This window comes from Rhineura floridana, chromosome 9 (assembly GCF_030035675.1).
Source record: "Rhineura floridana isolate rRhiFlo1 chromosome 9, rRhiFlo1.hap2, whole genome shotgun sequence".
Lineage (NCBI taxonomy): Eukaryota > Metazoa > Chordata > Lepidosauria > Squamata > Rhineuridae > Rhineura > Rhineura floridana.
Genome location: NC_084488.1, coordinates 68,536,712 through 68,562,711, shown reverse-complemented (window position 1 = coordinate 68,562,711; position 26,000 = coordinate 68,536,712). Strand labels below are relative to the sequence as shown.

At 40.4% G+C, this 26,000-nt stretch overlaps 1 protein-coding gene across 12 annotated transcripts in view; it reads right to left on the bottom strand.

Annotated features, from left to right (window-relative positions):
* The window catches only part of INPP4B (inositol polyphosphate-4-phosphatase type II B), a 444,727-nt gene that overhangs the window by 198,676 nt on the left and 220,051 nt on the right, over nt 1-26,000 (bottom strand). For 10 of the 12 annotated variants that reach the window (XR_009757936.1, XM_061584844.1, XM_061584845.1 and 7 more), the window contains 2 exons: nt 14,704-14,867; nt 11,050-11,166 (listed from right to left, as the gene is read on the bottom strand). Coding sequence is in view for 11 of the 12 variants with exons in the window: in XM_061584844.1 (XP_061440828.1) it covers nt 11,050-11,166; nt 14,704-14,867 (281 nt within the window). In the remaining variant the exon portion in view is untranslated. The remainder of the gene's footprint in view (nt 1-11,049; nt 11,167-14,703; nt 14,868-26,000) is intronic. The other 2 variants (XM_061584849.1, XM_061584847.1) reach the window with 1 other exon arrangement.

Here is a 26,000-nt window from a genome sequence, read left to right as displayed (position 1 = left end):
AAGGTTGTTTTTTTAAATGTTTTTAATGCTGTTTTGTTTTAATGTATTTTAAGATCTGTTTTTATGATGTTTTAAAGTGTTTTAGTGCTTTGTTTGCCGCCCTGGGCTCCTGCTGGGAGGAAGGGCAGGATACAAAATAAATAAATAAATAAACAAACAAACAAACAAACTCTGCTGGTCAGATGAGTCTCCCCTTTGTTAAACTAACAGAGTGGCCAGGTAGGATAATGGGTTTATTGGTTGCCCAGCAACTGGTGAATGGGCCAGGAAGACCCTTTTGTCATTGAAACTCTTCAGGAGAGCATTCCCCCCCTTCCTGGAGCCCAGGAGAGGCTTGTAGTTTGAGATGGTATAAAGAATGTTTTTGGAGACTGGAGGCAGGCAGAGAGGCTGGCTCTCTGCATCATGGCTCTAGGATGCCTCCTGTAACACTGATGGAAAAACTGGATATTGGACTGCTGATGCCTTGAACCCCTCCATCTTAAGCTCAGGTTGGAACGTGTGTAAATAAATAAACCATATTTCATAAAGACACCGCAGTTTCCGCTGACCTTCTTCCCAAAGGAAACCAAACCCTGGAGGAGCACAGGGACCCCGGAAATCTCACCGCTTGGAGATTGGTGAGGCGCGCAATACTACATTCCAGATTGCTTGATATAGAATAAACATGCATTTAGATACTTGCTCAAATTTTATTAACAGACACTAGCTTCAAGATTAAGTTTCACGGAAGGTAAACAACAGTAAAGTTATAAAATAAGAGCTAGTGAGAACAGAAACTCAATTGTGGGTCTTGTCTAATCATGTGCTTGATGCAATCATCTCAAGACTTCATTGAACCGACCAGAAGGCTTCAGCATCTGAGTAATACTTTGAGCCTCAACTATTTAAAAGAAGAAAGAAAAAAAGGAGAAGGGAATGCCAAACAGAGAAGGACAAGAAGGGGAGGTGAGTCAAACTGATTTCATCATCACTGAAGCAACTTCCAGACCGTCACTATTTTGCAGGTGGAATTCAACTGCATACTGGCAAATTTAGTTGCACAATTAAAATGGATTTAGCACTCCTGTGCAGTAAGTCTGTGTTCCCCCCAGACTTGTTGACATACAGAAAAATGCACTGAAAAGCATGGGCTAACAATTGCTTGATGCAGTGTCGTATAACCTCAATGCAAACAAATCAAAATGAATGCTCAACAAGCAGTGAACATCATATAACCTCCCATAAACTGATTTGTGCAAACAAATTAGGATGAATGTTAGATAAACAGATAATCTGAAAACAACATGCTTCACATTCTTCTGAAAATGAACTATGAATATGAGATTAAATATTTCACTTCATTACAGAACATACATTTCTTCTACTGTGTTTTCAGAAGAGAGGGATTAATCATAGGCAGACATGGTGATGCAAAGAAATAATTAAAATTCTAGGCTCTCCAAATAACAAGTATTCTCAGCTAACAGGCCACAAACAGATCAAGTAAGACCTTTCAAAAACCTCATCTACAACATCACTTTTGAGCCTAGGTGCTGTTAAGGGACTGGGCAAATTGTTCCAAATGCTGTAGTAGTTTTCTGGTATAGATCAACGTCTGCTAGGGAATACAGTGGAACAGTTTCGATTGGCTTGAAAACTAATTTTAAATGCCTCCTTACCAAAGTTCTTCACTTCCATACTTCCCAATGTAATTTTAAAAACTGTTCTTTTTTCTTTCTTCTTTTAAAACTATTTAAAAAGGGCTTCATTGCAATAATTAGTTTAAAAAAAAAAGCAAACCAGCCAAAAGATAAAAGGAGACAGCTTTTTGATGGGAATCCAATATTAAAAAGATCAACATTTATACAGAAAAGTAGGACAAACTGTTTTATTTTTAGCTTTATAGACTTCTTTGCAAACTATTTGCTGTGGTTTTTTAAAATCCTTTCTTCTTCTTCTTTACCCTTTGGGGAGAGGGCAGGGAGCAGCAAAGCCATCAAGAGACAAAAAAGTCAGAGGGCTGCACTTTGTCTCAGTCACCTTTTCTGCCATCTACTCACTGATTGCTCTGGAAGGGCAGCAACAGATTGGCAGTTCAGAGTTTACAACTCCTTAATGAATTCCGGCTGTTAAGTACATCCAAGCAAACATTATTTTTTGATGCTTCTAATCTCTGCACATGAAGTGTCAATCTATTGAATTCTACCCTTTGGTTCCACAATGTATATTAGGAGGTACCAGCTATTTAAAATAATGATTGTAAACCTCAGATGACTAAAGAATTAAAAGTGACATTATTTTTGTCACTTTACAGATGGGAAATGTGAGTAAACATGCCAAAATACCAGACAGAAAAAACAGCAACAGATGTAAAACTTACCTTCATGCTTAGTTATAAAAAGCTTGCCACATAACAGCTAACTTAGACTCTACCTTTCTACATACATGGAAACTTTGGCTCAGTTCACACATTTGGCCGTCAGGCCTGTGCCTCAGGTTCACATGCTTCCTCCTCCTTCCTCACTTCCTGATTTAGTTTGTTATGATGTCTGGAACATACAAAACTGACTTTTATCAGGTCCAACTAGCTTTCCTTTATTGTCTGATCAGTAATAATGTCTCAGGCAGAAATCTTTCAGGGAGAGTGCTATGCACTCAGGGTCCTGCTTGCAGACTTGCCATAGGCATCTGAACGGCCAATGCGAGAAAAGAATGCTGGACTTGATGGGCCTTTGGCCTGATTCAACAGGCTGCTTTGTATGATCTTACATCATCTGATCTTTTCAACTGGAGATGCCAAGGATCTCCTAGGACTTTCTGCATGCAAAAAGACATCTACCACTAAGCTCTGGTTTCTCCCTCTTTAAACATGTGGCCCCATTTTTACCCATTGCAGGGACTTGTCTGGAAAATAAACTCAAGACTTCTTACACTCCAAGTGAGAATCATACCCCTAGACAAACACTGAATTGGGCAAAGTAAAATAACCACAAATGATAGGTTGCCTCCAAAGCAGAGTGGGCAGTCACTCAACCATAGTTTCCAGTTCTGGTTTAGAAGTATGCAGTACCCACACTTTGCCCAATTCAGACATAATAGCAAACTATAGTTACTGCAAATGGGAGGGTGTTGCAAAATTGTGAGGGCAGAATGGTGAGAGTAATATGTGAGCTCAAATCAAGGTCCCCAATGATCAAACCCATGGTCTGGCCCTATTATTTGAACCATCCAAAAGGGTGAAAGATCAAAATGAAATGATGATAATGGGATTTGACGATTAATTAAGATAGCCTATGGAGAAAAGTGATCTTGTATGTATTAAGGGACAGGTTTGATATATATTATATACTTATAGCTGATCTGCGACAAATCGGAAGTCAAGATTTTTTATTGTACTATTATGTTTTTGTTTTTGACTTTGTTTTGTTTTGTTTTCTGAAACGTTGAATAAAAAATTATTTTTTTTTAAAAAAAGGGTGAATATAGTACTCTGATTTTCCTTTAAACCAGGGCCTGAATTCTGGTTTTACAAGTATGTCAGAGTCAAAACATACTATGTAATTACCCCATGGCTTTAAGCTGTAGGCACGGAGAAGCAACCTGCTCCCATGACTGGGGAAAAGACCAAGTCAGGGACTGGTGGCAGAATAGAGCAGCAAGACTCTTCCCTAGCTGGGGGAGGGTGGGGAAGATGAGGAGAAGAAATATCATTAAGACTATACTTCAGGCACCAAAATGTCTTTGACTTGCAATAACTGCATGGTTATGACTGATATGAAAATGCCTCACCGCTTTTCCATTCCCAATTCTGCACACACTTCCTGGGCTAAAGAAAGTCTTATGCCTTTTGGGAGCAGGACAACTCACATTTTTAACACTCAGCAGTCATTTGCAGCAGCTTTAGTTTTGTAAAACCTTTTTCTTTTTAAAACAGTTATGTTTTTTCTCTGCACCATAAAGGATGCTACATTGTGATATAGTATCCTTCCTCAGATGCACTGTGGGTGAGAATGCCCTCTGATTTTTTGAGGAGAGAAACTGTGCTGACCCAATTTGTTTCCACAGGTTTAATATCTATTTAAAAGAAGCAGAGTTTTTTTTAAAACAGAAGCCATGACAAATGACACAGAAACTGCTAAGACTGCAAGCCCTTCCCCCTTTACAATGCCCTGACTGCCTTCAAAATTTCTTCACTCACATGAGGGTTTGGGTCACTAATTTTGCCCTCCCTATACCCCCAAGGATGTGCCAACATTTTTTTTAATAGAATGCTTGGCATAACACAGAATATTTACAAGGACTGGATAATTGTTTTCAGGTAGAACACTGACTTACATTAAGATACTGCTTAAGTATTTCAGTATTCTTCTGGTAGTAGTGGTAGTAATACACTTCATGCTAAAAACTGGATCATGAAAAAATCTAGGCTACAATGCTTTATCTAGTGACACAAATTTCCTACATGGAGGAATTTTTCATGTGGTGGGCATCCAGAGTTGTAATTGCATCTTGGTACAGTTCCAACAGGGCTATACCATGTGAAGACTCATCTACATGGTGGTTTAGTGTGTTGATAATATGAAAAGTTTAGAACAATACAGCTCTACTCTGCTCCACATATCTTTGAAGATGGTTTGCGTCAATGGTTTTTTCTGGGCGGGTGAATTGTCATTTTCATTATTGCCCTTTCTCCTCCCACTAACTCTCCCATGAATTCCAATTTGTTTCTGGTGGTTTATCCAGCAACATCTGACGGCTTTGTCCTCTCCTCTTTACAGTTTGCTGCAGACGTCCCTTCTTTCCGCCCTTTCTCCCAGAGTAAACTTCCTTCACTCCTTGTAACTAGCAATGGGTTAGTAAGTAAATTTTATTGCGTATAGCCGATAAGCCGGTGCAACATAGACAAAGAGAGGGGAAATATAAAACAGGCAAGGTTAAAATCATCTATACAGGATAAGTATTTAAAACCATAGACGTAAGCAAGACTCCATACAAATTTAAACAGTTTTAACAAGTGCAGCTCTTATCTTTTTGGCGGCCAGTGCAAAGTTGGCTACAGAAATTATAATATGCTTTTGTGAGGCCGATAATAAACTAATTACTAGTTTATCAAAGGGGATCCCCTCGTTCAAACTTATGAAAGAAGCTATGAACTTCTCTCTCGGGAGATGATATAAGGGACAAATAAACATATAGTGAACTAGATCTTCAGGAACCATACAGCCGTTAATACAATAACGTTCCGCATGCGGGATGCCAGCATACCTGCCTTGAAGAAAAGCAGTGGGCACTGTTTGGAATCTCAATTCAGTAAAGGCCCTGCGAAGAGGGGCGCAAGTCAAGATGTAAAAATAGGGAGCCAGAACATGGTTGGGTTTGATATGGGAAAACCAAGGAGAAAAGGAGGCAACTACTATCGAGGCTCTATCTTGTTGAGCATCGTAATCAAAAATTCTATTGCGCAGCTCAATGTGATTAAGGCTGAAGAGTTTACTTTGGGTGAGGTCATAAAGAATCGCTAATTCGTCAAATTTAGAAGCCCAGCCCCCTTTCTCCAATTGGTCGGTCCAGCACAATTTTGCAAGGGACGAGTCCTCCAACATAGATAGCTTTTTCCAATATCTTAGGTATGCGAGGTCAATCCTGGCCATTAAAGAAGGGAGACCAAGTTCTGTTCTGATGTGGGCTGATGGAGTGCCTTTAGGGAGCCCCATGAGCTGCTTCAAGAAGGTATTTTGAAGGACTTCAAGGCTAAGACGTGCAGAATAGCCCCACAATTCTGCTCCATAAAGGATTTTGGCAAGAATTTTGGCCACATAGAGTTTAATCATTGATCTTATTAATTGGCCGCCATGAGAATAAAAAAAATTCTTTAGTTGGCCACTAGATCTAGAGGCCTGAAGCTTAGTAGTTTCCAGGTGGGAAGTCCACTGTAGTCTATTACTAAAACATATGCCTAGGTATTTGAAGGCATTCACCTGCTCAAATGGCTGGCCATTTAGTGACCAATTAGATTTTATTCTACAATTTTTCTCGCAGACCATGATTTTAGATTTGGAATAGTTAACCTGTAAGTGCTGGGCCTCAGTATATTCGTGTAGGCGAAACAGCATTCTTTTTAGTCCAATTTTATTTAGGGAGAGGAGGACCAGATCATCCGCATAGAGTAATGCTGAGATCTTCCTATGCCTCAATGATGGGGGGGGGAAAAGAGGAGAAACCATTGAGGGGATAATATCGTTAATGAAAAACTTAAACAAAAACGGGGCCAAAATACAACCTTGCTTAACTCCTCTCTTAGCTGGGATTTCGCGAGAAAGGGATCCATTCAGGCCTAAATGGATCCTTAGAGATGTGTCGTGGTGTAAGGCTTGAAGTAACCACAACAATCTCTTCTCGATACCCGCCTGGTTGAGTTTTTGCCACAGTATCGTCCTGTCAATTGAATCAAAGGCAGAGGAAAAGTCGATAAATGCCAGGTACAGGGACTTGAGTGCCCGTTTTGGTCATGTTTATAAGATGGAAAAGCACAAATGCATGATCGAGTGTACTTCTACCTTTCCTAAACCCTGCCTGTTCTTCATGAATGATGGAGCGATTGTTATCCCAGTCTAATAGTTTGTTTAATAAAAAACGGCCATATAGTTTGGATATTACGTTGAGCAAACTGATAGGTCTATAGTTGCGTGGATCAGTGGGGTCTCCTTTCTTGAATATGGGCACCACTATACTGGTGCGCCAGCCAGGGGGGATGGTACCGGTAGAATTGATATTTGTAAAAAGTATTGCAACAATTGGACTCCACCATGAAGGATCAAGGAGGAGTAATTCGGGCGGTATCATATCCTCTCCTGGGGCTTTACCCGAGCGGAGGGAGGATATTAAATCTCCAATGTCCGCACAAGTGACTGGTGGCCGGGGGGGCAAGTCTTGGGGGACTACATTAATATTGGGGAATGTTAATTCCACGTTCCCAAAGATTGAATGGAAGTGGGAGATCCAGACTTCCGGGAGAACAGGAGCGACCGGCACAGAAACTAATCTCCAGAACTCTGAATCATTCCCTTGAAGAACGGCTAGGCCCAGGGAGCGCCAACTATTGGTGATAAAGGCTTGTTTTTTCTCTTTAAGTAGTTTCTTATACTCCCTTTTTTGTAAGAGGAGGCGGGAAACAGCTGCTTCTGAATGGTTATGTCTAGTGAGTCTTATCTGAGCACGTAATTCCAGTTTCTTAATTTGACAGGCCTTATCGTACCATAATTTAGAGCCCTGATGGAATCTGGTTGTAACTGATGAAGAAACCAGGGGTTTGAGGGCTGCAATAACCTCGTACGTCGAATGAATAGTATTAGGGGATGAAAGGGCCTTTTGGCGTAACTCAGTTAGCTTGGGAGCAGCCAGAGACTGTCTTATAATAGTCTCTATGTCTTGAGACCATTTAAGGCATCTAATCCGTTGCAAATCGCCCAACAGCGGCGTCGATGGCTGTAGGTTGACATAGTAAAGAGGGCCATAGAAAGTTTCAGGGGGAGGTGATCACTATCTGATCTATCTCCCACAGAAAACTCACAAGGCCAATCAATAAGGGAGACCCCAGTATGTAGTCCACCACACTAGCTCCTTTATGGGAATTGCCATTGGATTTTATCATTCTTTCTCATATTCTCTATCTTTGCGGAGAGAATTTTGAAGTTACATCTCTCCATGCCTGGTTTCCGATTCCCCCCCCAAAAAAAAATCTAAAGTGGTTTTTTTTTAAAAAAGTCACTTAAAAATATTGACATTAATATTGATATTTTCTTAATATTTTTGAGAAGATATCGATATCGATATTGCTATTTTCAGAAAATATCAATACTGATATTGCTATTTTCTCAAAATATTGATATTGCTATTTTATTTAAAATATCAATATTATATTATTTGTTTTTCCAGCGGGGAAAAATTAACTCAGAAAAAGCAGGGGGGGCAGTAAAGAGTGGAAGTACTGCACAGGTCAAATATATTTACACATGCTCAGTAACTGAGCAACCGGAGGGAGTAAAAATGTAAAATTAGAGGGTGGGGCCACAAGGAACCAGCCACACTAATCTTTCCCAGAGGAACATCTGTGTGTGAATGGAAAACAACAGATCTGAAGGTACCATTGAGCACACAGTGTGGACCTTGCAAATCTATTAGAATAGTAAAAGCAGTGTATTTGCTATGAAGAAATGCTCCCATATGGATAAGCCCTGATTTTCCCTCTGGATATGTAATTCAGTTTTGTCAGCAATTTACATGCTATTGTCTGAGCAACTGATTCTGCTGTGCTGTCACAGACACACCACTTAGGTAATCAATAACTCTGGAACTATTAACTGGGAACTCATCTCCCCCATACCCTGTAAGCCAACTTTGACTAGTGGGCAGAACCGCCCACCTGCCAATCATTTCACATTATCATGGCATCAACAAACTGTAACCACACGCTTGAAAAACTGAAGTAAAAGTATTCTTGTTTTATTTATATCTTTTGTCAAATAAATTCTGTTTGAGGTTTAAAACACACCTGATTCTTTGGGCAGGTATTACAAAGAGTACAAGTGTTGGCAAAACATAAACAAGGGGAAACAGTTTCAATGATGGCAGCAGAGTACCTGAGAGAGTAACTATAGCAGGTTACAGGGGTCCAACTCAGGTCTGTGATGTTTGAGAGACATAGAGATACAGAGGGGGGTTGAGACTTGATTGTAAACCTGGACATTTATAACAAGGGCTGAGGGATTGAAGCAGAGTCCCTAACACCAGCTTAGTTATAAAGAGTGGTGAAAGAAGGGGAAAATGTGTCCCCCTCTGCTAAAGGAGGAGTGTTGGCAGGCAGGGTTGTCACACACTCTATGTGGGGCTGCCCTTGAGGTTGGTTTGGAAGTTGCAACTGGTGTAAAATACGGCGGCAAGACTGCTCACTGGGGAAGGGTATCGCCAACATATTACCCCACACTGAAAGAATTGCACTGGTTGCCCTTTAGCTACTGGGCCAAATTCAAGGTTCTGGTTTTGGTGCACAAAGCCCTATACAGCTTGGGACCCAGGATACCTGAAAGATTATCTTATGCTTTATATACCCAGTTGATCACTGTGCTCTGCAAGTGAAGGCCTCCTGCAGATCTTATCAGGAGGTCCATTGCACACAACGTAAGAAGGGGACTTTGTGTGTTGTGGTACCAACACTTCGGTTTCCCTCCCCTTAAGACAGGCAGCACCTCTATTATCTTTTGAAGATCTTCCTCTTTCAACAAGCCTTTTAAGGACAGACCTTATCCCAGGCTGTGTCAGTGTTGGATTTGCTTTTAAATATGTTTTTAAAGCTGTTTTTACAAAATGTTTTTAAGATGTTTTGTTTTAATGTTTTTAAAGATATTTTGTTTTAATATGTTTTAAAGTCTTTTTGTTTTTAAGATGTTTTAGAGTGCTTTTAGTGTTTTTGTTTGCCACCCTGGGCTCCTTCTGGGAGGAAGGGCGGGGTAAAAATGCAATAAATAAATAAATAATAAATTGACATGGGGAGATCAGTGTTCAGAATTTTGGTGGTGGATTTTTTTATGAAAGGTTAATTAAGCCAAAGTGATTTCAATTATAATAAACCTTCTTTGTTATCTCCAACATATTTAGAGGCCCCCATAATGTGAGGCCCTAACCCATGGCTTACTTGGCTTGTTCCTAAATCTGGCACTGGTTGCATGTATCTGGTCAGTTGGGCTAACAGTTTCATAATAGCCTGGTGTGTCCATCGCCTCTTCCTCATGTGCCACGGATCTCTGCCCTATGTGATGCCCCCACTGGAGGAATCCTCTTTGGAGGATGACCTAGAGCTCCCAGAACAAAGCATCACAGAGGAGCATCCTGTGTCAGGTGACCATGAAGCAGACAAGGGGGATCCAGGGTCCTCAGCAGAGATGAGAATCCCACCTGAGACAGGTACCAGTGGCATAGGATGAGGACTGTTGGCTTTCTGGATCAGGCAACATTTTTACATCTGATTTAAATATAAAACATTTAAATAATTACTATAAATAAAACAAAATAAACCCTAGCAAGGATCTGGGAACTGTAATTTTTGCCTTTCTCAGCTTACATCAAGATCAAAGCAATCTACATTTAAACATGTCACACCTCTGGAATCAGTTCCCAAGGAAAACTTTTCTCAGTTAACACTAGCGCAGTATGTAATATTCTGTTAATTATCCACAACCTAGTACATATAAAAATGCTAAACTAAATACAAACGCAAAGCATTTTATTTATAAGAAAAAGGGTTGGTTTCATATTTCAACAGCTTTCATTCAGTCACAGAAACCATCCAAAAAGTCTCACAACTTCTTTGTAGATACCCTTTTAGACATGAGATAGAATGCTTGTCACCTGCTCTGGGTTGTGAGTATTTAAGATGTGTTCCAGTATTAACTAAAGCGGGAAACAAAACTACACAGAAATATTTTTTAAATTAAGTATTGTTACTAGTTTCAATCCTTTGGGGTAGAAAAACTCGATTATGAAAATATATGGGAAAACTATAGCTGGACTGCTAGATATATGTGGGTAAGCAATTCCTATTAAAATACTTCTTATAAGCATAAGGGATTCAAATCCAGTTTGATAAACTGTACTTTCTTTTGTATGTATAAAATAAACATTTTAAAACTTATGACAGTCGGGCTGCATGAATGCAGGCCTCAGTATGGGAATAATTAAAGCCCAATTTGATTATCCTTCCCCTCTCTCAGAACTCAGTTCTTTCATGAATAGAATTCTATGATCAGTAACATATTTCTAGTGAAGTTATTTTCTTTCTACCCTTCTTATCTTAATCTATTCCATATGCTGCCAGACACAGTTCACAGGGAAGCCACAGAAACTTAACCCTTTCTTTCCTGGTAACTTGTACAACAATTCAATAAGATCAGCTATAGTGACAAAATTGGAATACCTAAGGATCAAATGGATGGCAAGGATAAAAAGCAACTCATGGAAAGATCAGTTGTATCACTGTGCATATTTTAGCAAAAGTAATGACAAGATACCTACCGTGTCTTGAGATTTATCCTTGACATCATAGACCGTTAGTTTTATTTTAGTCTCCTCATAGATAGGGTAATCCGGTGGGAACGTCACACCAGTCAGAAACAGTGGGTCTCTTGTTCCCTGCATAGTGCAAGCACATAACTCAGATTTAGTGAGGTAGCAGCTGTGTACCATGCTACATTCAGTTGTGGTCAATGGCACAATAATTTCAGGATTTCCAAAGGCAGCATTTCCAATATAGCAGAGGCAGATTTGGACTGCTGATCGTCAAGAGCCAGAAATACAAAATGTTTACTCAATATAAAGAGAAAAATTTCAGGAAACAGAATCACATGATCACAAACCACCCCAGGCATCTGTGTCACAGTATACTACAGCAGCACTCCTCTAATTAGGAACAACATTTCACTCATTCATTCATAATCTAAGATATATACATTCACATGCACTTCATAATAATTTAAGTAGTCACGTTACAATTCATGCAAAAGAACTAAAAATATGGGAGGCACTAGGAAATGCCATAAATAGCTGCATGGAAACTGCAGACTGGCGTTTCCAAGTTTCCTCAGCAGCTTTATAAACAGATCTTTAGGTCTCCCTTCAAGTGCACACCCTTTTGATTTTCATGTACAGTTAATTTAATAGCAGAGAAAAAGAAATCACAACATGTCTAGCTTTCCACAAGAACAGCAGAGGCAGGCTGTGGACAATGATCGATGACATTTTGACCTTCAGGTCCAGCATGTTAACAAAAGTATTGCTTGAAAAATATTTGATCTATGATTTTTAAAAAAATTTTAAACATATTTTCTCAAAAACGAAAGCTAAAGTAGTCACTGATTCACAGGTGAAATGCATAGGTTCATATTATGATGAAAGTGGTTTCAGCCAGGCTCCTCAGGTTTTAGGGCCCGAACCTATTTCTAGTAACCTCTAAGTCTCAGCTCTGGAACATGTAGATATATAATAGTAAAGGAGTGTGCCTTTGAGCATGCACTGAATGCCTCTCCCTCATCTCTGAGTAACTGCAACAAAACCAAGCAAAATACAGCTTGGCTGGGACTAGAGCTTTTAAGGGCAGGAAGTACAACTTTTAGACAGATTTCAGACCCAGCACTAAAGCCTATACCTTGGGTGGTGCCTAATGAGTTTTGCAGATTCATGTTAAGATTACTCTTTCAAAGGACTCTTTGACAAGCAATTCATAGCAGGGTCAGTGTGGTGTAGCGGCTAGTGCGCTGGACTAGGGTCAGAGAGACCTTCCTAAGTCACAAAACAATCTGTAACTTTGGGCCACTCTCAGTCATCTCAGAGGGCTGTTAGAAGGATAAAATGGGGAAGGAAATTATGCTTGGAGGAAGGGTATGATCATTTCTATACCATAATTGTATATATGTACAATATATTTATTTAATGTAGTTTATACTTTCAAATATTCACTAGAAAAGACAACAATGCTGGGAAAAACAGAAGGGAGTAGAAAAAGAGGAAGGCCAAACAAGAGATGGATTGATTCCATAAAGGAAGCCACAGACCTGAACTTACAAGATCTGAACAGGGTGGTTCATGACAGATGCTCTTGGAGACTGGTGATTCATAGGGTCGCCATAAGTCATAGTCGACTTGGAGGCACATAACAACAACAACAATACTTTCAAATTAATTGTTGGTCATACTCATGGCATACCAGTCTATTATGCCATTTCAGCAGAAGTACTCCATTATTTAGCATACTGACTTTTCAGCTACTGACTTTGGATATCACATTTTCATTCACAAAAGGGAAAAAAATACTCTCATAATCTGCCAGTCATGTAAACTGCTGCTCCTTTTTCTTATCTTTAGTCACTAAAGGGTGTGTTTATATGATGATGATGATGAATTAAATTTATATCCTGCCCTTCCTCCCAGAAGGAGCCCATGCATTAATATGTGCATATGTATATATATATATGCATACAATACCTTTACATGTGATGGTGGATATGCCTTTGATCATGCTCATCATAGGTATGCAGCCCCCAGAGGATAGGATTTCAGCCCTTGGGCTGAAAAAGGTTCCCTGTCCCTTTTTTAGATATTGCAGTAACACTGCTATCATACAACAAGAAGTTTGAAAGAAATCCTTTATGTTTAAGTAGTTTCAAATTTATGTTTTTAAACAAACCTGTTTCATCTTAAATCTCTATGGAGGAAGGGCAAATATAAACCTAACTATTTCAGTGCTTATCAAAGTGATAAAAATTCCTATATTGTAAGTATATGTATAACCTGCCACACTATTTTGTAGTACACCACTGCTCCAAAAAGAGCAGAGCTCCTGTTCAGGGTTCTAGTCAGCCATGCACTCCCTGCAGAATACTGTAAACTGGGAGAGACTTGAGCAAACCATTTCACTGTCAGGTCATATTCTATGTTTCTTTTTCAACCAATATGCCTAACCAAAGAAACAGATCTTTGAATTGTAACTGACAGGGTTTTATGATTGTTGTCTTCCCCTGCTATGCACTTTATTATTGAGGACATTACTTTCTGCTGTGATCCAAAGAGCCATGCAACTACTTCTCTGGGACCAAAGGAGCTTTGTATATCTTAAACAGCAGTATCTGATTCCACATAGCAAACTGCTTTTGATGATGACAGGACTTTCAAAGGCGGTCTTGCAATATTGCATAGAGGTCTTGTTCAAAGAAATAAAGTTTAAAATCCCACTCAGTTATATTCTTTAAAATAATTCTATTGTTTTTAATTTACTATAAGCTGCTTCAAGGACTACTGGTGGCATACAAATAAAAAAATACAGGAAAATAAAATAAATACAGAGCTTGAACAAATCTAGGATTCTGTCCAGAATGCCAGTCAACGCTATAATAGGAAAGGGTTCAACTTTTTTGCCTGAATAGTCTATTCCAACAAATACAATACAACATGCCAGACAGTCTCTGCACCAACTCATCCTGCTGTGTTACAGGATGGTTGAGTTAGGACTGCTGGTAGTTTAAGTTGTGACAGTTAAATTAGCAGCCAGAAGACTGCTCAAAAATCATTCCTTGGATGCATTGGATAGTTTTTAAAAGTTGTTAGAAATCAATTCAGATGTGGTTTCAGGGAAAGAAAACCTGCTTCCTTCTACAGCATGTACTAAAACTCCTTAACAGGAACATTTGGAAAAGGAACACCAACTTTTGTTTCAAGAATCACACAAAGCAGAAAGGCACAAGGGCAAAGCCACATCATGCAACACTTGCTGTAGAAAGTTATGCCTATAAATATTATCAGTATAAAATGCAGCATGCATTTTTCATGAAGTACAAAGCACCGTGTTTCAGATGACATAGATCACTGAATACATACAGTGTGCAAACATTTTCTTCACCCAACCACCATATTTTAAATTAATTCTGTGCTTTTTCTTTTAAATCAAAGGAAAACCAATAGATCCCCAGATAATTTTTCAGCTTGTGTCTTAAAAGCCAAACAACTTTTTACGTTTCCTTCTGCAAAAGCAGAACTTTCACAAACAAGCAACAGTGCAGCTGTTTGAACTGGTTAAATGCCAACAACTTTTTCCCGTGCTTCATACTGGCTTAAAAAAATGGAAAGAAAACTGAGCATTTGGTGACTAATGGCGATGGAACAAAGAAAGGAGCTCACCTCCACAATCTCCGTGCTTGAATATCTCGTTGAAGACTGTTCCCCAGGATGCACCACTGTGATCTGCACAAATGTATTCAGTTTTCGATCACGGGTTGGAGCTACCAGATCTTTACATGCTGAAAATGGCACAGGAGGGAAGGGGAGGGAAAGGGGGAAAATCTCTGTAAAAACAAATAAAAGTGAACACACTGCTCTGTGGCAAGGCATACTGAGCTATGTTTCTGACTTAAATCTCTAAAGACTTCAGCTGATTTAGCAGAGGAAGTCCCTTGGAAGTACCTTACAGAAATAGGAAGTCACATGTTGCAAGCTAAATTGCATTTTCATTTCCACTAACCATCTATCCAGTTCTGAAGGCTTTCCTATGGAACTTCTTCAGCTCTCACATATGAACATAAGCGGCACACAGACTTTATATATGTAAATTTAAACAAAGATTAATATCTCAGGGCACCCCCTCCCCAAGTATCCTCATGGTTAAACTACCATAGCTTTCAAATAATTTGCCACGGAATCATTCTCAGATATTCCAACTTAGTTATCTTTTATTTCAACAAACTGTATGGCATTTGAGGGTTACAAATTAAATTCTGCTACTGGCTATGTTGATTCATATGCTCCAGTAAAACATTATAAAATTTGATGGCAAGGCTAATCACAGGGTAAAGATTCAGTTTTAAAAGCAGTAGAAAATTCAAATGGCAGTAATTGACAGAGCCTGTTGCAAATTTTATTTCCATGCAATATCACTGCAGCTGTAACTCTTATTTTTGAGCAGGTTACAGGCAACTTTCTTAAGGTTATGTTTCTATTAAAGGAGAAATTTCATTTTCCCAGCATACAAACCACTAGGGAAAACCCCAAGCCCACTGTAGGACAGACCTTTTAGAGAGTTTTATATAAGTATTCAGAAACCAAATTCTTCCCATGAACAACTCAATCATTTAATTATTGTTGTTTTTAAAGTTGCAACACCAGCAAGGCTACTTTTTTTCGGTCCAGCAGCACCCTACCAGTCTGCTGCATGAAGGGAGAAATCCAGTACTGTTAATAAACTAGAAGCACCTACTGATGCAAACAGGATGGCTGACAGTCCAGCTGTTACTCAGCTTTACAGAGGAATTTCAATTTTTGATAGCAACATGGAGTTATCCTGGTGGCCCTACAAATTTAAGGCTGAAATTAAACCAAGCAATTTGAAATAGGAACTCATCAAGTTGGTACTGTGTATCCACATTGAAATAAAAGGTAAAAATCATGGAAGATGGGAGGGGGGAAGCACATCTGCTCGTATCTTTTCCCCAGCTGATGTAAAAGCAGGGGGTTAGGGGGAATTTTCAGTAGAAAAATGGCATTGGGTCTTTTTATTCCAGTTGTAACTGTGTGATATTAGCATGTCGCCAAAGGATCATGGAGCTACCTATAATGCATTTCTGATATTTCTCATAGCTTTGGGAAGACTATAGCTTCACAAGACTACTCTTCATTATTGCAGATTAACAAAGCAATCCAAGTCATGAGAAGCCACAGGGAGGGGGGCAGCAAAGAGGAGCCGGGAGGAAGGTCTGCTGCATCCAGTTGCCTTTCAGGAGACGCTTTGCACAGGGACCAGGAGGTAAAAGCCGGCTCCGATGAATACTCCTACCAGGGAGTAAGTGCTCCCCATTGACCACCATGGTAATTATTTACCTATGCCAATCTTTTTGCTGGCAGAAATTTTGGCTGGATAGGGACCCACAGGAGCACTCTGAAGGGGTGTTGGATATAGCAGAAGTCAACTTCCCTCAGCTCCACCTCTGCCAAGCCCCAGAACACCCCATTTTCTGAACTTCCACCAGCTTCCATTGGCTCTTTGTCCACTGGGCTGGACTTCCCTGGTGGACCCCCAGCTAAGCTGCAGGGTCCTGGCAGCAGCATGGCTCAGTTGAGACAAGGGGCTTCTGCCAGCAGCATCGGGAGCCTTCTGGCTCAGCCAGGGGTCTGCCACATCCAGCTCCCTCAGCCCAGCACAGATACAAGGTGGATTGCACCCTAAAGCTTTCCCAAACAGAAAAAGGTCAAACGAAGCTAGTAAACATATGTGACAGCCTCTGCAACTTTTATCGTTTTGGGGCAAAACAATCTGTTCATCCTCATCATCTCTGTAGAAGATTTCCCCAGAGATTCAGTGTTTCTGATTTCTTAGAGGTTGTTTAGTTTTGCACATAGGTTTCACATTGCAAAACAAATTAATTAAAACAGAGTGAATCTCTGGTACACCTAATAATTTTAGACCTAGAATTACATGGGTACCGAGTAACATCTGACCAGCCTGACTAGGCTACTGTGTAAACTTTTTCACAGGAAGTGCAAGAGAAACTTACAAAGGGGGTTCAAGAGAAATTGTGAGGGGGGAAAATGGAAGCCTTAAGTATGCAATTTTTCAGTGCAAGCCCCAAGTCCAGAAAACTGTGCAAGTTAGGATTGCTTAGTGTATTTGAATCCTAGGAAACCACACTATAAATCCAGAGATTGTATAAACTAAGGTTAGATTTAGATACGTATCTGAATTAACATGTGGAAAGAGGACACTGCACTGGCACACTGAATGCTCTGTCATAGTGGTTCCCAAGCTCTTCCCCCCCCACAGGCCACTAGAAAATCACAGGTGGTTTTTGTGGCCCACTTAATGGTTTTCGTGCCTGTTGTGGGAATCATAATGCACTGTGCTGTATGATTTTTTATTGTATTTATTGTATTTATTTGTTTTTATTTCTGATGTTGTCTGTTACTATATTACAATTTGCATTCCGTATAATTCAAACTATCATGCATTAAAATAATAAAAGCAGCAATAAAAATACAATTAAAAACCAATATGAATATTTAACATGGACATGGCATGGACCACCTGAATCCAGCCTATGGACCACAGCTTGGGAACCCCTACACTATCACATCAAACTAAGTGTAGACAGTATGCATTTACAGCTGGACTTGCCTGAAATAGTTTCCAGCTGCAATCTCACCACTTGTCTATGATATGTCAAAGAACATTTAAATGGATGGTTCCCAAACAAAGAGAAAAACAAATGGAAGACTGGTGAAGTTACTGTAAAGTAGTGATTTCCTATCTATATTCATAACATTTTACTAAAAGAACATGGATCTGAGAACACTTTCAGGAGCAACACACCGATCGCTTGCCTCTAGTCCCTAGAGTCTCTAAGGTAATGAAAATTATGTCCCTGAACATGTAACCTTCAACAAACACAAACCCACACACTTAAATGCTTTTCTCAAAAACCACTAGCCTATTAACTATAATCGTCACTTTTAGAAATCCTCTTAAGAACTCAAAATTCAGCCGCAGTTTTTGCTCAATACACATATGAAGTCATGATTCTAAGATCAACTGTAATTTTACTTAAAACATAAACATTTTAGCATTTCTTTGCAGGTCCAATAATTTGCTCAAAGGCTGTAAGGTAATAAAGAGAGCCCAAAGCTGCCATTTTGTTAATTGGCCTAGAATGTCAGATAAAAAACTCTTCCCAAGGCCAATAAAAACTACCAAGACACTAATCATCTTCCACAAATCAATGGCCTATGTGAGCCCTGAATGGCACACTCAAAAAAGGTTTCTGATCCCAGCAACCTGCACAGAATGTCAAAGCCAGATTCAGTTTCTTTAAAGGTCAAGCAATGCTTATTTGTTCATAGTGGAATACTGACCATGCTTAATTTTTTTTTCTGGGTAGGCTTACAAGTCAGTTTTGATTTCAGTGTAACAAATATTAAATATACTTTTAGGCAAGTTCTTGTTAAAAAACATATTTTCTGGAAGTGTTGCTGGATTACAACTCACACCACCCCTGACCATGCTGATGGAAGTTGAACAATATCTGGGAAGGCCACAAGTCTGTTATATGGCTTAAATCCCTACTGCCTTATATGCAAGCCAAAAACATTTTTTGCTTTTGCACACAAGGGTCACCAATTTCTGCCACAGGGAGGAAAGAAGTTTTTCCTCTCCTTGATCTTGGTGCCTTAGAAAGGAGAGTTCTGAGAAGGGATTTCAAGGAGTGATAACAACACACAGGTGTTGTTCTGGGAGGCAGTTCCAAGCTTATGGGGTAGCAAAGGAGAAATGGACAACGATCCCCACAAGAAGTAGTGATGGCCATCAACTTGGATGGCATATTGTTGTTGCTGTTGTTGTTATTGCCCGGCCTTCACCAGTAGGTCCCAGGCAGTTTACAGAAATTTAAAATCTAGTATTTAAAAGAGTTAAAACACATTACATTCACAAGAAAAGGATAAGTCCTGAAAATATACATCTCAAGTGCCAAACGTCAGGGTAAAGAGGTGCATCTTTAACATTCGCCAAAAGCTGTACAAGAAGGTGCCAGATACACCTCTATAGGGAGGAAATTCCACAGCTTAGGGCTACCACAGAGACAGCCCTCTCCCAGGCCACCATCCCCTGAACCTCTGAGGATGGCGGAACTATCAAGAGGGGCCCCTGTGCTGATCTTAACACACGAGACAAAGGAAAGTCTCTAAAATATTTGAGACCTGAGTTGTTTAGGGATTTAAACCCTAACATAAGTACCTTGAACTGGGCCGGGAAATGAACTGGCAACCAATGCAACTATTTTAGAATGGGGGTTATGTGAGTTCTAAAAGCAACCCCACTCAGTAATCTGGCCACTGCATTTTGGGCCACTGGAGTTGTCTGAGTTTTCTTCAGGGGCAGCCCCACGTACAGCACATTGCAATAATTTAGTCTGGATGTTACCTGAGCATAGAGTACTTTTGCCAGGTCATAGAATCATATAATAGTAGAGTTGGAAGGGGTCTACAAGGCCATCAAGTCCAACCCCCTGCACAATGCAGGAATCCAAATCAAAGCATTCCTGACAGATGGCTGTCCAGCTGCCTCTTGAATGCCTCCAGTGTCAGAGCCCACTACCACTCTAGGTAATTGGTTCCATTGTTGTATGGCTTTAACAGTTAGGAAGTTTTTCCTGATGTTCAGTCAAAATCTGGCTTCCTGAAACTTGAGCCCATTATTCTGTGTCCTGCACTCTGGGATGATCGAGAAGAGATCCTGGCCCTCCTCTCTGTGACAACCTTTCATGTACTTGACGAGTGTTATCATATCTCCCCTCAGTCTTCTCTTCTCCAGGCTAAATTGCCCAGTTCTTTCAGTCTCTCCTCATAGGGCTTTGTTTCCAGTCCCCTGATCATTCTTGTTGCCCTCCTCTGAACCTGTTCCAGTTTGTCTGCATCCTTCTTGAAGTGCAGAGACCAGAACTGAATGCAGTACTCAAGATGACGCCTAACCAGTGCTGAACAGAGGGGAATACTTCATGCAATTTGGAAGCTATACTTCTGTTAATGCAGCCTAATATAGCATTTGACTTTTTTGCAGCCACATCACACTGTTGGCTCATATTCAGCTTGTGATCAATGACAATTCCAAGATCCTTCTCACATGTCTTATGGCTGAGCCAAGTATCCCCCATCTTATAACTGTGCATTTGGTTTCTTTTTCCTAAGTGTAGAACTTTGCATTTATCCCTGTTGAATTGCATTCTGTTGTTTTCAGCCCAATGCTCCAGCCTATCAAGGTCCCTTTGAATTTTGTTTCTGTCTTCCACGGTATTAGCTGTATTACACTGTATTACATTTATATCATCTGCAAATTTGATACGCGTGCTCTGTACCTCCTCATCCAAGTCGTTAATAAAAATGTTGAAGAGCACTGGGCCCAGGACCGAGCCCTGTGGTACCCCACTCGTTACTTCTGCCCAGTTTGAGAAGGAACCATTCATAAGCACTCTTTGAATACGATTCTGGAGCCAACTGTGGATCCACCTGATAGTTGTTCCATCCAGCCCACATTTAGCTAGCTTGCTAATCAGAATATCATGGGGCATTTTGTCAAAAGCTTTGCTGAAGTCGAGATATATTATGTCCACAGCATTTCCACAGTCTACAAGGGAGGTTACCCAATCAAAAAATGAGATGAGATTAGTTTGGCAGGATTTGTTCTTCATAAATCCATGTTGGCTCCTAGTAATCACTGCATTGTTTTTAAGGTTTGACTGCTTTATAATCTGCTCCAGAGTTTTTTCCAGGGATTGATGTTAGGCTGACTGTCTGTAGTTCCCCGCTTCCTCCTTTTTGCCCTTTTTGAAGATAGGGACATTAGCCCTCCTCCAGTCATCCAACACTTCACCACTCCTCCATGATTTCGCAAAGATAATAGAGAGCGGTTCTGAGAGTTCTGCAGCCAGTTCCTTCAATACTCTAGGATGCAGTTTATCGGGCCCTGCCGATTTGAACTCGTTCAAAGTGATTAGGTATTCCTTGACCATTTATCAATCTCAAGCTCTAATCCTGCCCCTTCTACTTCATGTTTCCTGGGGGGGTCATAGACTCTGTTTTGGGAGAAGACTGAGCCAAAGTAGGAATTGAGCACTTCTGCCTTTTGTTTGTCATTTATTGTCATTTTACCATCCTCATTGAGTAGCTGTGCCACCATTTCTTTTCTCTGTCTTTTACTATGGACGTAACTGAAGAAAACTTTTTTGTTACTTTTAGCATCTCTCACTACCTTAGCTCATTCTCAGCTTTAGCACTCCCGACGCCATCCCTACAATCCTGTGATACCTGCCTGTACTCTTCCTTTGTGGCCTGGCTGTCTGTCCACTTCCTGTATGTGTCCTTTTTTTGTTTTCAGGTCCTCTCTAAGCTTTTTGTGAAGCCACCTTGGCTTCTTCTGCTGTTTTCCCCCTTTGTTCCTTGTTGGAATTGCTTGCCATTATGCTTTTAGAATTTCCTTTTTTAGAAACTCCCACCCATCTTGGATTCCTTTTCTCATTAGGGTCGCTTGCCATGGAACCATACTTACAATTGTTCTGAGTTCATTAAAATCAGCTTTCCTGAAGTCCAGGGTGCGTGTATGGCTACTCTCAGCTTTTGCTTCTGTTAAAATCAAGAATTCAAGTATGGTGTGGTCACTTTCCCCCAGAGTTCCTGTAACTGCCACTTCATCCACCAAATCATCTCTATTGGTTAGAATCAAGTCCGGGATAGCTGATCCTCTGGCTGCTTCCTCCACTTTCTGTAGGAGAAAGTTATCTCCAACACAAGTCAGAAATTTGGTCATCTCTGTCCAAAATGAGCCATAGCTGGTGAACCAGCCAGAGCTGGAAATAGGCATTCCTAGCCACTGAGGCCACCTGAGTATACATCTCTGAGGTTCCCCACCCCTGTAGCATGAGGTCACTGCATTCAGCTCAAACCTCACCAGGGAACAATCTGTCCATGACAATGGACTCACAATGAGCCCCCCAATCAATGGAGTATTACCAATCCGTGCTGTGTCAAAGACCAGGTCGAGGATACATCCAGCTACAGGTGTCAGACCAGTGATGCACAGAGACATCCTCATGGTTGTTAGAGAGGCCATGAAGTCCCATGCTGGACCATATGAGGGAGTTTCATCATGGATACTGAAGTACCCCAACACTATCATGCAAGCAGGGGTTTTCCAGCAGCACGTCAAAGACTATCTCTGCCAGCTTGCTCAGGGAGGTGGTAGAGCAGTGAGGTGAGTGGTACACTAACAACATCCCCATTCTGTCTCTGTGGCTCAACACCACAAACAGTTTCCCAGACACAGTGCGGATCGGTCTCCTGGCAAGGAAGATGGAATTTTTATGGATGATATTGACCTCTTGCCCTGCCCCTCTAACCCAGACTTGCACTCGGGTCCTGCTTGCGGGCTTCCCCCAGGCACCTGGTTGGCCACTGTGAGAACAGGATGCTGGACTAGATGGGCCACTGGCCTGATCCAGCAGGCTCTTCTTATGTTCTTATGTTCTTATGACTGGTGCTTCATTGAGTACCCGGACAGACACACATGGGTTAGCATGAATGGTTTCATAAGTAACAACCTCCCCCCTCCCACATACACGCATCATGAAAATATTTTCACAAGTAGAACTCCCTGATGAATTCAAGGGCCTCTTTTTAATGGATATAACTTGAGGAACAGAAGCCCATTAAAACACAAACTACCAAAATAAATAGAATTTTCATTCTTGGTGCACATCAGCAAAGTGATATGGTCTTCCACTGTAAATGTTGTCAAGGTTAGTCAAAATCTACTTTAGGACAGCTTTTGAAAAATATGCAAAATAAGCCATACACCACATAACAGAACCCATTCGATTTTGTTTTAAAAAGCTGTGTTTAAATAATTTAATGCATAATAAAGAATTTAAATCCTAAACCTCTCCATGCCTCCACTCCCAAAAAACTGAGCCCACTTGCTCTTTGTTTTATATCTTCACTTTATCTCCTTTACTCAGAAAACAAAAGTCTGAAATTCATGTCAAAATACATTCCCATTATCTAATGCATCACTCCAGAACATCAGTGAAAAAAACATGTCCTTCCTCTTCCAACAAGCCTTTTAAGTTGAGACCTTAACCCAGTCTGCATCTGTGTTAGAATTGCTTTTTAATGTTTTTTAAACCTTTTTTAAAAAAAAAATGTTTTTAACCTTTTTTCCCTTTTTTAAGATGTCTTCAAAACTTTTTAAAAAAATGTTTGTAAAGATGTTTTAATGTATTTTAAAGTCTGTTTTAAAGTGTTTTTAGTGCTTTTGTTTGCCGCCCTGGGCTCCTGCTGGGAGGAAGGGCGGGATGGATATATATATATGTAATATATATATATTAGTCATGATTCCTATGCTGTCTCCAAATACCAGATGCAGAAAATTAGCAGCAGCAGCAGCAGGTTATTGCGCTCACATGTGCCAGTGGGCTTTCCAGAGGTTTCCGTTTAGCCACTATGGGAAACAAGACATAGGCCTTTGATCTGGCCCAGCAGGGCCCTTCTTAGGTTCTTAGATACAACAGTGTTCTACATTAGAGTCACGGTTGGACAGACTGTTGACAGACTGAGATGTTGTTGCCTGTTATTAGTATGCTGCCAATGCTTTCTGTAGCTGCATGGGGTTTTTTGCTGTTTATTGTTTTGTTTTTATAGTATCTTTGTTTTTGTTTTTAACATTGTTGTAAGTCACTTGGAGACCTTCAGGTGGCAAATGACTAAAAAATAAAATAAATAACAAAGAGTAACAACAACAACAACACATTGTGCCCACAGGCACGTGGGGTGTTGGTGGAAGAATTAGGTTTTGGTTGCGGAGTCATAGTTGCAAATCTCCTTTTAGCAATGAAACTCACTGCGTGACCTTGAAGAAATCACTGTCTCAGTCAAACCTACCTCATAAGAAGAGGTGGAAAAATGGGAAGGGGCAACAACACAATGCACACCACCCTAATGGTGACTTAAGCATTACAATACATTAATTAATTGTCAAATAACTTCTTATGAATGGTTTTGGAGGCAGAATGCTGTAAAAGATGTCACGGATGTGCAAAACAGTCTTCCAACATTTATCAATTTGAAATCAGTCTTTGATCTTATATCCCATGTGAGATAATGGAACAAGTTGAAACAGACTACCAAGCATAAGAGATTGTTGTTCTTGATCCAAAGTTTATATCAAAAACACCTCAGCACGGGTGCATTGCAGTAGCAATGACCAGCTCTCAGGAATGTTTTTTCTCACCAGTGGAGTTGGGCAACAATGCATCCTTGCTCCCATCTTATATAATGTCCGTTAAATTTGGGTTCAATATTTTCGCACCCTGTTGAATGTAAAGTTTGATGTTTAATTTATTATATGCAGATAATACTGTTTTAATCTCACAAACCTGTTTCAGGCTTAGTCAACTGCTTGCTGCATTTGTAAATTATTGCAAAAATGAAACTCTATTAACTATGAGAAGTAAAAGGTTTTGATATTTTCAAAAAGGAAGACCAAGTGTTCTTGGACCATGGATGGCCACAGAGTAGAAAAAGCCAATTTTCTAAGCATCTCGTGATCTGGTTTCAAGAATCTACAAATTGAAAACTGAAGGCTAAATTAGCAAAGATTAAAGCACAGCATATGGCAAAAGCATTACTTTTCATACACAAAAGGGGGTAAATTTGCTTCAGAAAAAAAATTGGAATGCAGATTTTGTTTGGAGCCTCAATATGGCTTTGAGGACTCAGAAATCCAGTCCTTTTTTTCTTAGAGCCATACTGGGCATGCCAAAATGCATTGCTGATGCTGCCCTTAATTTGGAAGATAGGCTCATAAGGTAGCCTGACATGGATATATTGTTGGAAGTACATCAGGAATCATTCAAATAGTAACCTAAGGGTTAATTATGTTTATAGTTAGCCAATTAACCAAAAAGGGTGTGTATGGAGGTGCTGCCTAGCAGCCAGTCAGAATGACATAATCTTTGCTAATGTAACTCATGCTCTGACTGGCTGTGTAGTACTGAGGAAGTATGTATGTTAGCTATACGTCTTTCTGCTATAAAAAAGGCCTGAGCCCTGTGTGAAAGACAAAACCCCTCTGTTTATTTCTCCTCAAGTTCTACACTGTTCATGTTCAGTTCTCATGGTCCCCTCTTTGTACTGGCTCAGACCAGGAATGGCAGGCATTAGAGGGAGAGGAGGGAGAGGGGGATGAGGCTATGGAGCAGAGCCTGGTTGATGGAACAACTCCCCTGCCTCCTGACATGCTTGGCTCTGCTCTTGAAGCAGAAATCCCAAAGGCTTCCACTCCTCTGCCCTTGGAGAGAAGGGAGTTGTCACAGACTGTGGAGGCCACTTACCCACCGGAGGACAGTGAGGGTTGCAAGGTGCAATCTGATGTGACGAAACAAGAGGATTCAGAAGTGAAGGCAGGGCTAGCATTGTCTCCCAGAGAGAGGCAGCACAGCAAGAGAAAAAAAGGAGAAGTGTTCCTCTGGGCGCAGTGCCAGTTACTGATCTTGGACTTATGAACCTTGGCCCTTGCTCCTAGACCAGACATATTCCTGCTAACCCTTCGCCTTGCAAGAGTTCCTAGACTGTATCTGGCTCTTTCCATGCCACTGAGTCTGTACTGCTTTAATAAAGTATCATTTCCTATCTTCTGAGTAAGTGCACTTGCGGTCATGTTTTGGGCAAGACCCAGGATTTCTTTTCTCTCTGGACTCTGTCTGCTTTATTCAAGACACTCTGCTAACACATGTTCATTATTTGCTCCAAATTTGCTGCTCTGTCTCTTCCAAGTCTTTGGCATCTCAGGTGCTGGCTGACTTAATGGGATAATTGTGCAGTTGTTTTTCTCCATCTTATCTGTTATCATTGAAATTAGAGCAAGCCAAAACGATGATGAGAAGATG